This window comes from Polyodon spathula, chromosome 30, assembly GCF_017654505.1.
Source record: "Polyodon spathula isolate WHYD16114869_AA chromosome 30, ASM1765450v1, whole genome shotgun sequence".
In the NCBI taxonomy this organism is placed as follows: domain Eukaryota; kingdom Metazoa; phylum Chordata; class Actinopteri; order Acipenseriformes; family Polyodontidae; genus Polyodon; species Polyodon spathula.
The window spans coordinates 3,606,351-3,618,850 of NC_054563.1; the positions used below are offsets into that span (position 1 = coordinate 3,606,351).

The window sequence follows — 12,500 nt, forward strand, 5'->3', positions numbered from 1 at the left end:
AGAGGGGTGGAGAGTGGGTAATATCACTGCTGCTCCTACTTTATTATGTATTTCTAATTATCCAATTCAGCTATGCTTGAAGCCTTTCAGGCAGTATATGTTGTGATCTGGTTTATTGATTATCTTTGATAAAATGTGAGTTAAAAAAGATCTGAACTCACAATAGACTGAATGCATCCAATGTCAGCCAGGACAAACCCTGCTTTTACCTGCGCCCCAATTGCTCTGCCAAAAGTGACAAAACTGTACAAATTAATGGGCCTGCTTTACAAAATGTAAAGATTATCTGATATAATAAAAATATGTTAAAATCCAATTTCCTAGGTTGTGTTTTGAGGTGTATTGCTAGTACTCTTTTTCCCATCAATTTAAGTCAATGTGAAACCTGGATCCAGCACGTTATAAGACTGGAGAGCGAGAGATTACGCTGATGTGTTCTTTTGTATTACTATTGGGAGGGGGCAATTTTATCATTGCTTTTGCTTCATGAAAAGATGCCTGCAGGCAAAACGTCTGGGGGTTTCTGAACCCACTGAGAAAAAATCCTAGCAACGCTCCTGGGCAATGGTAAATGAAGAACCACAATGAAGATCACAACAAGATGTTTTCTGATCAGAGCTTTTTTGTATGCACAGGATGCAACCGAGCTGCAAATCAAAGACTGTTCAGTTGATAATGTCCTATTATAAACTCGCTGATGCCAGGTCCCTTAACTAAATTAAAGCATGCAGAATATTCTCTTAAACTGTTATATTTGAGGCAGACACTGTTAAATATACAAACCAGTGGGGATCATACTTGTGATCTGGGAAGAGATAACTTTACTAAGCAATATCAACATACTGGCAGCAGGCTCCCTTCTGCAACATATCACAGGTCTGAAGCCAGCAATAACACAGTGTGGCAGCAAACAACTATTTGCTGTTTATATGTGTTTAAAACAAAACAAACAAAAAAAAACTAAAATAAAACTAAACTTGCTCTGGGTTAACTATGGGTCAGCACATATTTTACTGCAGAAACATTTTAAAGTCAAATTTGAAAATGCACTCAACAACTGCGAAGATTGTTTCGAAAGATGAGCGGTAGTCTATTAAAATCATGGTCAAATCTGCCAAAAACTGTTCTCAGTTATCAAGCAAAAACTTGCTTCTCAGGTTTCTCAGATATAAAAGCAAGTTTTTTTTCAGTATTATTTCAGATAACTCATAAGTATAAATACATTATTTATATATTTGAATTTACCAGTACACTTTTACGTAAATCATTAATCAAAATGAATTGCTTTTCCTTGATATCTTGATCTCCCTGGGCACAAATATGTAATTTGTCAACAGAAGAGGAGTTTTTTTTTTTTTTTTTTTTGTTTTATATGGATTTCCTGTTCCTGGCGCTGATGTCTGAACACTATAGTTAATAAAACAATTTATTGGAATCTGGGCGTTTGATAGATTATGTAACATATATAAGCTGTGTTTTTTTTTTTTTTTTTGTTAAAAAAAAAATGTTGTTCATAAGAAGTCCATAAGTGTTAGTTACGTTTGCATGAAAGTATAAAAAAAAAAATCCATTCTCAGGTCTTGTGCATTATATTTTGCTATTAAACTTCAGTTGGTTAACCCAGTCTTCCTTCATGGATTGACGTTGCTCTGTGAAAATGTGTCCACAGAATTGGTAACAACTGACAAATGTGATGTAGACAGTGTTGTTAAGTCTATAGTTCTTCAGTAACTTTATGTTTAATTTGCTCACATTATTAGTGTATACTCTAATATGTTTGTGTGGTACCCATTATTTTGACAACCTCAAACTGTAAAACCTGTACACATGAAAATGTGACAAAGTTGTGTGCAGGTATGTGTGCAGGTATTGTGTCTGGTCTTGAGACTTGCAGTGAGATCCTGCGAGACTGGCATGGTAAAAAGGCACATCTTTTGTTTCGACTTACTATACATCTTGAATGAACAAGCCCATTAGAAAACCCAGAGTACCCTACCTAACGTAGAGAGAGCGTTTCTGACTGGTTCGTAGGGAGCCTGACCCGGAGCTCATGCTGTGGTTCATCATCTGCTCCCGCAAATCATGGATTTTTGCTTCAAATCGACCGTATTCTGAAAAAAAAGGGAAAAACAACAGAATCAACCTTAATAGCCCTTCAATCAAACAGCAGTAGGCCACCTTCACCGGCCACCAGCGCCATAAAAGAAACTCGCCATGTTTAGTAAGGTCAATACAATCAGTGCCTTCACAATGTAACCCGAGATGTACATGGTCAAACATTATGTCAGTGGGACAAAAAGACAGCTGTAATGTAATGTTTTTGTTAATGCTAATAATTGCCTGATCGAGGTACATCAAGCTACTTGAAGGTCGTTGAGTGGATAAGTTGCACTCAGAGGATGTGAACACAGCATCTCGAGATTCCTCATGGTTAAGTCTTACACTGCTCAATGCAAGCTGTCATGAAGCCTACAGCTATGCTCTAATCACAATGGGATACGTTTTAGTGGTCTTTGTTTTGCTTCTTTTGACAAAAATCAACAACCTGCTTGTTAAGTACAGGAATGATTTACATTCAGTGTTTGACTTTTTAAATATTTTTTTGTTTTTTGGTTTTTGGTTTTTCAAAAGCAAAAACTTACTGAAGTAGTCTTTTATGTGACCAAGGTGAATATAAAAATTTACTCCACTTACATTTGGAAATACAGTATATAACATTTCTACATATATAACCAACATTATAAATCGCTAGTCTCTGTAAGTCACTTTGGATTTAAATGTCTGCTAAATGACTAAATAATAATAATAATAATAATAATAATAATAATAATAATAATAATAATAATAACACAACATTAAGTTCACATGCTTTGAGAAGAGATTTGTTAGCAGTCTTCTGGATTCAACTGCGTAAGATGACATCTCTTACAACAATAATAACATATTGACTTAAAATGAATAACTCCATACATAACTATTTTGCATTGAAGTTTGCACAGTTTTAATTGAAATAACTGTATGCATAAAATAATAACAAAAAAAGATTTCTCAAACACATTGGGACAGTTTATTGTGCCAGAAATCTAGAAGCAAAGGCAGTTGTTGCAGTAGATACTGCAGGACTATGGTATGGAGGCAGATGGTGTTCCTATTGGCTGTTTCAAATTTATGCATTTAATTATTTTCTATTAAAATCCCATGAAGAAATTACAAATGAAGAAAGCCATGTTTTCCCATTTCACTGCAATCTGGCCTTCCTTTACTACAGAGGAGATCACTGTTCAAAAGCAAACAACCACAATAAAAGATATTTGCAGGTTACTTGAAAATACCTGAACTGTAAGTAGATGTGTTCTGTAAGTCATCAAAAATATTGTATAACAGACAGTGACACTGACATCTAATTTCTGTAGGATTTATGTACTCACTCATTTAGTTTACCAGATCCCACTATATGTTTAGTCCATCTGTAATAAATCTTTAAATAAAGTATTTGTAAACTAACCAAATGACACTTAGTTCTTAAGCCATCAGCACCAACTACTCAATGAAGCACAGAGCAAATACAGATTTCAAAAGCAAGGATGCTGTCTGATTTAATGGCTTCACCCTCCAGCTTCTCCTTTGTACAGAGCCCTTGCATTCATTGGAACAGTGCACATCAAAGCCACAGGAGGGATTCAAAACATCTTTGCTAAAAAACAAATGATTGTTTGAACTATCACATTTGATCATTCATTCCCTTGGGGATATTCCACATTATCATTTTTGGATCACAGCAACAGTAATCAGGTCAGTGTAGTGTGCTTGTAATGTGAGGGTACAGTGAGAATAACTGCAATGCCCAGGGAGCATGCTTTTACCCACCAGCTGGGACCATGCAGGAAATCTTTGATGCACAAAGTGGTTGCATTAGTACCTTCAGTTTAAGATCAAATATTTAAAAAGCTACTTATATAAAGTAACAGACTTTGCATAGTCATGCATATGCATGTAATCCTTTGTAATCGAAGGGCTTCAATTACAATAGTGCCTAGCTCTTCCAAACCCAGCTAACTTCACCACTGTGAAAGAGCCAGTTTTGTTTGCGCAAGTAGTTATAGAGCTTAAATACTACATTTCAAGTTCTCCAAATGTAAATGTCTCCCCACTGACATACCGAAAGGCTCGGACATGCTGAAAAGCATTCAAGCTGTATAGACGTTGCAGAACTTTGCATCCTTACTGTTGTTGAGTGAATGAATGAATGCAAGTCGACACTAACTTTTTCTGCTGGTGAATCATTTCTAGGGCATATCCTGGTGACTCATTTCAAGGGTTACTTAGGTGATACAAATGTGAAAAAAAAAAAAGCAGGTCGTAACAAACAAAATATGTGTGCCAAACATGAATGGAGGGATTAACGGACAACACCCGCAGTAACAGGTATTCGCTGTCTGGTAATGCCTCTCTTGTTACTGTAGTGTAACTGGGACTGTTCCAGTAACAGCAGCTTGACATTGACTCCATCCATCTTGCAGTAACATAAACTCTCAGTATCATGATTAAAAAAAAAGTAAGCTAAATTCCATCAGGTTTTGTAACCTACTGTACAGTTGACTCCATTCTATCAGGGACTTTTACTGCCTCCTTTTAATCCCTACACAGATCCATTCCTGTGTTTTACATTCCAGCAGCATCACCATTTTTCATCCTTCAAAACAACCATGACAACAGATCCACAGAATCCTTCCTCGGGCTGCATAGTTTAACTCATATAGGTTCCACTGTAATCTCAAAAATGTTTAAACTGATCACATTCCACTCCCTCAGCTCCTTCTTAGAATCAAGAACAGCATTTGGCTTGTTGAGACAGACGTACAATACAAGAACACAGGCGGACAGACTGCCACGCAAATGATTCAGTATTACTCTAGTACCTTCCTGTCATTCCTACAATAACTGCTGAGGGATCTTTCTGTTGTCTCTGCCCCTTCCAGGGCCCAAAGTTTACCAGAAACAAGAAGTGAACTTCATACAAAACAGTATTATTGTATTTTGGGGAAACTATTTTTAAATGTTTTTTTTTTTGTTTTGTTTTTTTTGTGAATCCCAGCTCCCAATGAAGCATCCCCAACATAAACCTTAAATGAAATCCTGTGCTTTGATTTTAATTTTGTAGAATAAAAAGCAATTAAACTGAAGTCACTGAACAGAAATACTCATTAAAACCCCATTCTGAAAGTACACAGCAAACCAAAACAGAATTGCTAGTGTATAAATATATTAAAGTGAATGATAACTGATTGCTGGTAACTTGGATACAATTCTGTCACACGGTGATAAAGCAAACAATCCCACACAGCAAGAAAACGAGATGTACAGTGCTCTATATTTTAAGGGAGGCAGTATATATATATATATATATATATATATATATATATATATATATATATAATATATATATATACATTTGGAAAGATGAGATAGAACACAACTGATCAGTAACATCTGGAGAGAAATCAATAGGTAACTGAACACATATTGATATATGTCTTTGGCAAACCTTTATCTAATTATTTGTTTGGTATATATACTTTTATTTTCTTGGTTTTCAAAGTGTTATTTTAAATTCATATCAGAGTAATACTTTTAAAAAAACTATTGTAAATCCAGTACATTTATCATATTCATTTTATAAATTAAAACTTAAATCAATAATAATAATAATAATAAATAATAATAATAATAGTAATAATAATAATAAAAAAATACTGACAATGTATAATAAAAAAATAGCTTCCCAAACCTTGCAGATAAATAAATGTACAGATGAAATATCCAATATAAAAGTATATTTGCCATCCGTATCAATGTAAATATTACTCTGTTAATATCAGTGCCCATGGGCAGAACAAAGCAGCCAGTAATGCTGCGTGAGGAAGATCATTTAGAAAGCACTTGTGAAAACCCAAAATGCACACCATGTATTCAAGCATGCAATAATAGCATAGCAACAGCATTTGGTTTTCTATTTATTTCATACATGAGAACAGAAGCAGAACAGCACTGTACAAAGAACCCGCTCACGCTGTGTAACGCTCTGATGAACCAAACCCTAAGAGCACCTTCACAGAGCTTTCAAACAGAACTGCATGTGCTCGAATAGCCAGCATTAACAGTTTAACTTACCGTGTATTCAGTTCCTCAGAACCCGGCTGGCTGTTAGCATCCTCTAAAAAGACATTTCTCCAGCTGCTTTCAACCTTTCCAACTAACTAAAAGAAGAATCCAGACGCTCTTTCCCGTTCTTCTAATCCCTATGAATGACAATGTGCAGATGCTAGGAAGGGGTGATGATCGCACGGTACAAACGCAAAGCTGCTCCAGATATTCTGCTGTAACTCACTCTGATGAACAGAGCACTGCCAGAAGCACACACAGTAATTGGTTCCTTATCCCTCTACAAGCACAGTCCGACAGCCCAAATCCCACCTCCTCCTCCTCCTCCTCCTCTTGCATTCAACTGCTGTCCATGTACACAATGTGCTTAGGGTAGAAAATTCTACAAATGTTTATTTATTTATTTATTTATTTTAATCTGCTGCATTTGTTGTGCATACTATAGAGACAAATGTACTTACTTAGATCAGCAAATATTAAGCTAAATCATGTGTGTGTGTGTTCATGTATAACTGTGCACACTGCAAATGTTGTATTGTACTCTACAGTGTCAAAAGAAAATGCCCGAATTGATTAACATTAATATAGACATTAATAGTTCTCATTGCAGAAATATCTTGATTTTTTTAAATTTATTTTTACTAAATACAGTATACAAATGGGATTTCACAGAGTATATAGAGCATATAATAAATACAACATTCAAACTTCAATTTTGTATTTGTTTTAAAAGCTCCATTAATAACTTGCTCTTAAACAACAGCCTTAATTAATTAACAGAATGTTGATTTGGCTAATCAGTACAAAACATATCAGCCTGCTCTGCAAATGAGTCTAGTTTCAGACAGATGTCTTTTAAAGAGTGAAAGTTGAGACTTTCTTATGATTAAGGAATAAGCTTTGGTCATCTTCTGGGATCAGTAAATATATATATATATATATATATATATATATATATATATATATATATATATATATATATATATATATATATATATATATATATATATAACAAGGGCTTTAATGCATTAAAAGAGCATCTGAATTACCATAAAAGCAAGCAATGAATCCGGAGTAGATTTGCACTTGAAATAATGAAGCAGCACTGCATTCATATATGCAGCGGCATTACAGCTGTTGAAAGGGCTTCGAATAATGAAGAGAAATGTTCTGGAACAAGATCTGAACAAAGACAGGACAATGGTCACCTTGTGCAACATGACAAACCAATCATAAAAAGGGATAAAAAGAAAGAGACTCTCTCTTTAATCATACACCCTGTCTGTATGGGAGCTGATCAATACCTGACAATCTTACCTGGCTTATAGGTCATCATGGCTTTGAGCGTTGTGGTAGCCAAAAGTGGGGTGCCACTAGGTTGCCACTTATATATTCACTTATATATCGGTTTATACAGTGACACAGTTGTTATGTTTTGTAATGTTACTTTGTTAATTTAGAGGCTGTATTTTGCAACATTATGATTAACTACATTTAAAAAAGAAAAGACACTTTGCTTTACATTAAATCTAAATGCTAAGCATGGAACAGCACAAATAGCAGAAGGTTTCAGAGGATATGCAATCCTACCCGAACATCAATGTCAAAATCAGTATAAAAAGTTTTAAAAAATCAGAATATTTGGCAGATTTATCATCATAATTATTAATATAAAAATAATACTTATTTATGTATTTTATTCAGAGAGTGAAGAGGTTAGTTTTCAAATCTATCTAGACCAAATAAGAGCAATCTTCGATCTAACATAGACTGCCAACTTTCAATCTGCTACGTTATGAAAATTGATTTCAATTGCTATTTGTGGCGTCTCCTGCTGCGGCCTTGTGTGTGCTTTGAATGTCTCAGTAGCACATTTACTCAGACTTGAATCATGTATTAATTAGCTTCTTTTTTTTTGGCCTTCGTATTGGATATGGTGGGTATGGAGCAGTATAACTTTACTGAAAACTGTGTAAAGAATCCAAAAGCTTGCTGATTTTTTAAAAGTTAGCACAATCAAGTTATAAGCTTGCTGACAAACAGAAGGCCTTGCAATTAGAGTTGTAACCAGAGCTGACACTGAGGTTTCAAGCTATAGCTGCAGTATTTATATGACTGCTTAGTATTTAGCTGCAGTGTTCCTATGACTGCTTGGTATTTAGCTGCAGTGTTCCTATGACTGCTTGGTATTTAGCTGCAGTGTTCCTATGACTGCTTGGTATTTAGCTGCAGTGTTTATATGACTGCTTGGTATTTAGCTGCAGTGTTTATATGACTGCTTGGTATTTAGCTGCAGTGTTTATATGACTGCTTGGTATTTAGCTGCATTGTTTATATGACTGCTTGGTATTTAGCTGCATTGTTTATATGACTGCTTGGTATTTAGCTGCATTGTTTATATGACTGCTTGGTATTTAGCTGCATTGTTTATATGACTGCTTGGTATTTAGCTGCAGTGTTTATATGACTGCTTGGTATTTAGCTGCAGTGTTTATATGACTGCTTGGTATTTAGCTGCATTGTTTATATGACTGCTTGGTATTTAGCTGCAGTGTTTATATGACTGCTTGGTATTTAGCTGCATTGTTTATATGACTGCTTGGTATTTAGCTGCAGTGTTTATATGACTGCTTGGTATTTAGCTGCAGTATTTATATGACTGCTTGGTATTTAGCTGCAGTGTTTATATGACTGCTTGGTATTTAGCTGCAGTGTTTACATGACTGCTTGGTATTTAGCTGCAGTATTTATATGACTGCTTGGTATTTAGCTGCAGTATTTATATGACTGCTTGGTATTTAGCTACACTATTGCATATACGACTGCTTGGTATTTAGCTGCAGTATTTATATGACTGCTTGGTATTTAGCTGCAGTATTTACATGACTGCTTGGTATTTAGCTGCAGTATTTATATGACTGCTTGGTATTTACTGTTCAACCTCCAAATATATGTTATATGACAAACCAGCAGAAAAATGAAGGAGTCTATTGTACTTTACCAGAATTTTCACATGATCATTAGCATTGATGATGCAAAAAACCACAGAGGGCATGACCTCAGTGTCCTCATAGCTAGTTACGGCCATGCTTGTAATGGCCCTGTGTCATCCACTAACCAGTCTCTATATTTAAACCACAGCATGTGCCTTCTTCCTTTTTTTCTAGGCAATTTGCTCCACCGCCTCCACCTTTGCAAGTGTTTCCCCTCTATGGTCGGTGCTCCCTGTTGACCTGACAAAAAATGGGCCATGCATAAGTAGTATAGTCATAATTGCCTCCAACTACTGCATATTGTCATTTCTTTGCCAAATAAAAGAAACAATTACGATCATGAATCATATATGAATCATGTTCTGCTACTAAACAACTACCATATCATTCTATGGCCTTTTAGTTTAAAGGATCTGTTGCCAATGGTGACCCTGTGTCTCTCCTTTGATCTTGTTTATGTCATAAACAAAAAAAGTACTAAGGTGATATTGCACAGGTGATTCTACATCCTGGCCTTTAACCAGAACCCTCAATAGATTTGTTAAAACTAAATCCAGATGTTAGTAGAAAACAAATGAACAAATCTTCATACGTTGTAGCATCGTGTTTTAATTTTAAAATGCCAGGCAAACGACTCCTTCTCCAAAGAAAAATCCTGCTGGCTTCTGGTAAATGCTCTGGCCATATCTCTCTGCACATATCTTCACATAGAAGGAATGGAACATACAATTCTAGGAAAATGTCAACACTATCTGAGCAGGTTTGCTCACCATCACTTGACATGTTTATGAGCTTCACTGTCAGATATTTCTGAAGAAGAAACATATTAAATGTAAACTCAAAAACTTTGAATATATACTGTATGTATCAATTTCAGATATTCCTGATCATTATCTCTGCTATAAAAATCCAAATTGAATGATATTTAAATGTGTATGCTATAAACAAAAGCAGGAAAACTGTTAACATACAACACCTATAGAAATTACAGTCAGCTATACTCAACAGCAGCCTCTTTAAAAGGCTTCTACAAATCACCATGGAAACTACTTATTCACAATGGCCATGTGAGAACAACATAAGCTGTGCTACTCTCTGTATATACACGTTCACATTGCCATTACACTATAGCATTTCTAAAACTATTGCCACTGAAGATTAATCTTTATTCCTTTTTTTTCCAAACGTTTTATATATAATCAAAATGGTGTTATACCATACCATAAATGCAGAGTAGTGCTACACCAGTAGATACAGGTAGTAATACTATGTAATATTATTAACTATGTATACTGTTCAAGTGATATGGCTCATTGCCCTCCGTTTTATAATAAAGCCAAGTTACGCCCAGTTGCTCTTAATGGTAGTTACTGTACATGTACAAGGCATATAAATAAAAAATAAAATATTTTTATATATATATATAGGATTGAGAAGTGAGCTGTATGTGCAAACATATCATAATGCTGGTAGCTCCTTGTATCATGTACCACTTCAGTGATTTTCCATTTTTGGGGATTTAGAATGTTTTACTGCATTATTCATAACTACTGTTCAGGGAGAGAAGGGGATTGCCCTTGATAGAAAACATGATTTGTTCTTTCATTACCCAGAGTGGGTAATGTCATTGGGAATCAACCAGATGCTCTTAAATGAGAAACTTTACAGTTGTTAAGTAAAATACTGTAAATCAATTTAAATGTAAAATGGAGACTGACAAGAACATTTCTTCCACACTCTGGGGAGAACAGAACATTGTTTTTTTTTTATATTCTCCACTTATCAACTGAGAAAATTTGAGCTGTGTCTGATAAAAAAAAAAAAAGATCTAATTAAGAGAAGACAGTTCCTTTTTAAGCAGCTTTGCAGCAACAATTTTGTATTTATTTATGTATTTATTCCATATCCCATTTGGTAAATGTATTTTTGACTCCATATTTACTATAAATAACAAAAAAAAAGAAAAACAGTACAAAAGCAATAATGTCATGATAATATTTTGATTAGAAATATGTTTTTGTTAATAAAAACCTACATGTAGGGTTGTAACAACCAAAGCTAATTAGCTTAACTTTAACCCCTTACTGTACCCAATTAACCATTTACTGAACCTAATTAACCCCTTAGTGTACCCAATTAACCATTTACTGAACCTAATTAACATCTTACTGTACCTAATTAACCCTTTACTGAACCTAATTAACCCCTTACTGTACCTAATTAACCCTTTACTGAACCTAATTATCATTTTGATTTATTTTTAACTTGTGCCTCTCTAAAGGCCTACATTCTTCACAGATACACTGTTTCAAAAAGATCAATGCATGATAAAAAAAAATTGCAAAAGAAACACCAACTACTGCATCTCAGTGTCCAAACTCTGGGCTAAATTGCGTGAATAGTGAATACAGTGCTACTGTTGGTGAATATTTAATAAAGACAGTTCCCTTAAAATGAAATATTTCAAATATTACCTTAGTCGCTGAAAGAACATTTTGAGAGTTCAAGCAGATTCAGTGCTATACAGCCGTGCAATATTTGAATACACTGCACTGCTGATACTTGCTGGCTGGAGGCATGCTCACCGGGCAATGTGTGGACAATCAGTGAACTGCAGTCTCTAGAGCTGCCAATCCAACTGGATCTATACAGAGCATTCATTGGAAAGCTTATTTTACTTTATGGAATTATACACTCTTCTGCCTGCCTTTCAGTAACAACACCTACACTTTTCTTTGAAAAGGGACTATCTAAAAATGGCAGAATATAACAATATGGTGATGCTGTTTATTGGTCTTTTTTTGAAGGAAAAAAGAAAGCAAGTAATAAAATTTAAATTATTCAATTAAATAACTGGCTTTACTTGCATTTAAATGGTATCAGTAAAGCGTAAAAGCACCTCCAAATATGTCTGTATAACCTCATACTGTTTGGCTTCTGGGTGTCTCTCCTATGCTCAATCATTGTTAAACATCTGTTTCACTTTCCCTTCACATTATAAAAGGCGGTGCAGCTGTAATTAGTCACACTAACATTGTTGCAATGTATCTGCTTCAATAAAACCCTGTGTTGTTTCCTTTAGTCTGCCTTTGTATTCTGCCAATGTAGATAAGCCAAGACAGCAATCACCAACCACTGATCTATTAAAAAAAATAATAAACTGACACAGATTAACCATTCACACTGCTTAACAGTTCCCATATGAAGAAAACACTTCAGCAAAACCACAAAAAAAAAAAAAAAAAAAAATAGAGTACATTTCTAGAAATTACAGTGCATTATACTGCATAAGAAATGTGGTATACTGGTATATAAAGCACTGCAAGGTGCAGTGAACAGTAGTAG

The 12,500-nt window shown here is 34.8% G+C and overlaps 1 protein-coding gene across 1 annotated transcript in view; it reads right to left on the reverse strand.

The window, feature by feature from the left end:
* Positions 1-1,304: 1,304 nt before the first annotated feature.
* Positions 1,305-12,500, reverse strand: part of LOC121302908 (disks large homolog 2-like) — a 21,054-nt gene continuing 9,858 nt past the window's right edge. Inside the window, exon 3 of the mRNA XM_041233240.1 lies at positions 1,305-2,111. Coding sequence (XP_041089174.1) covers positions 1,993-2,111 — 119 coding nt within the window. The 3' untranslated portion in view covers positions 1,305-1,992. The remainder of the gene's footprint in view (positions 2,112-12,500) is intronic.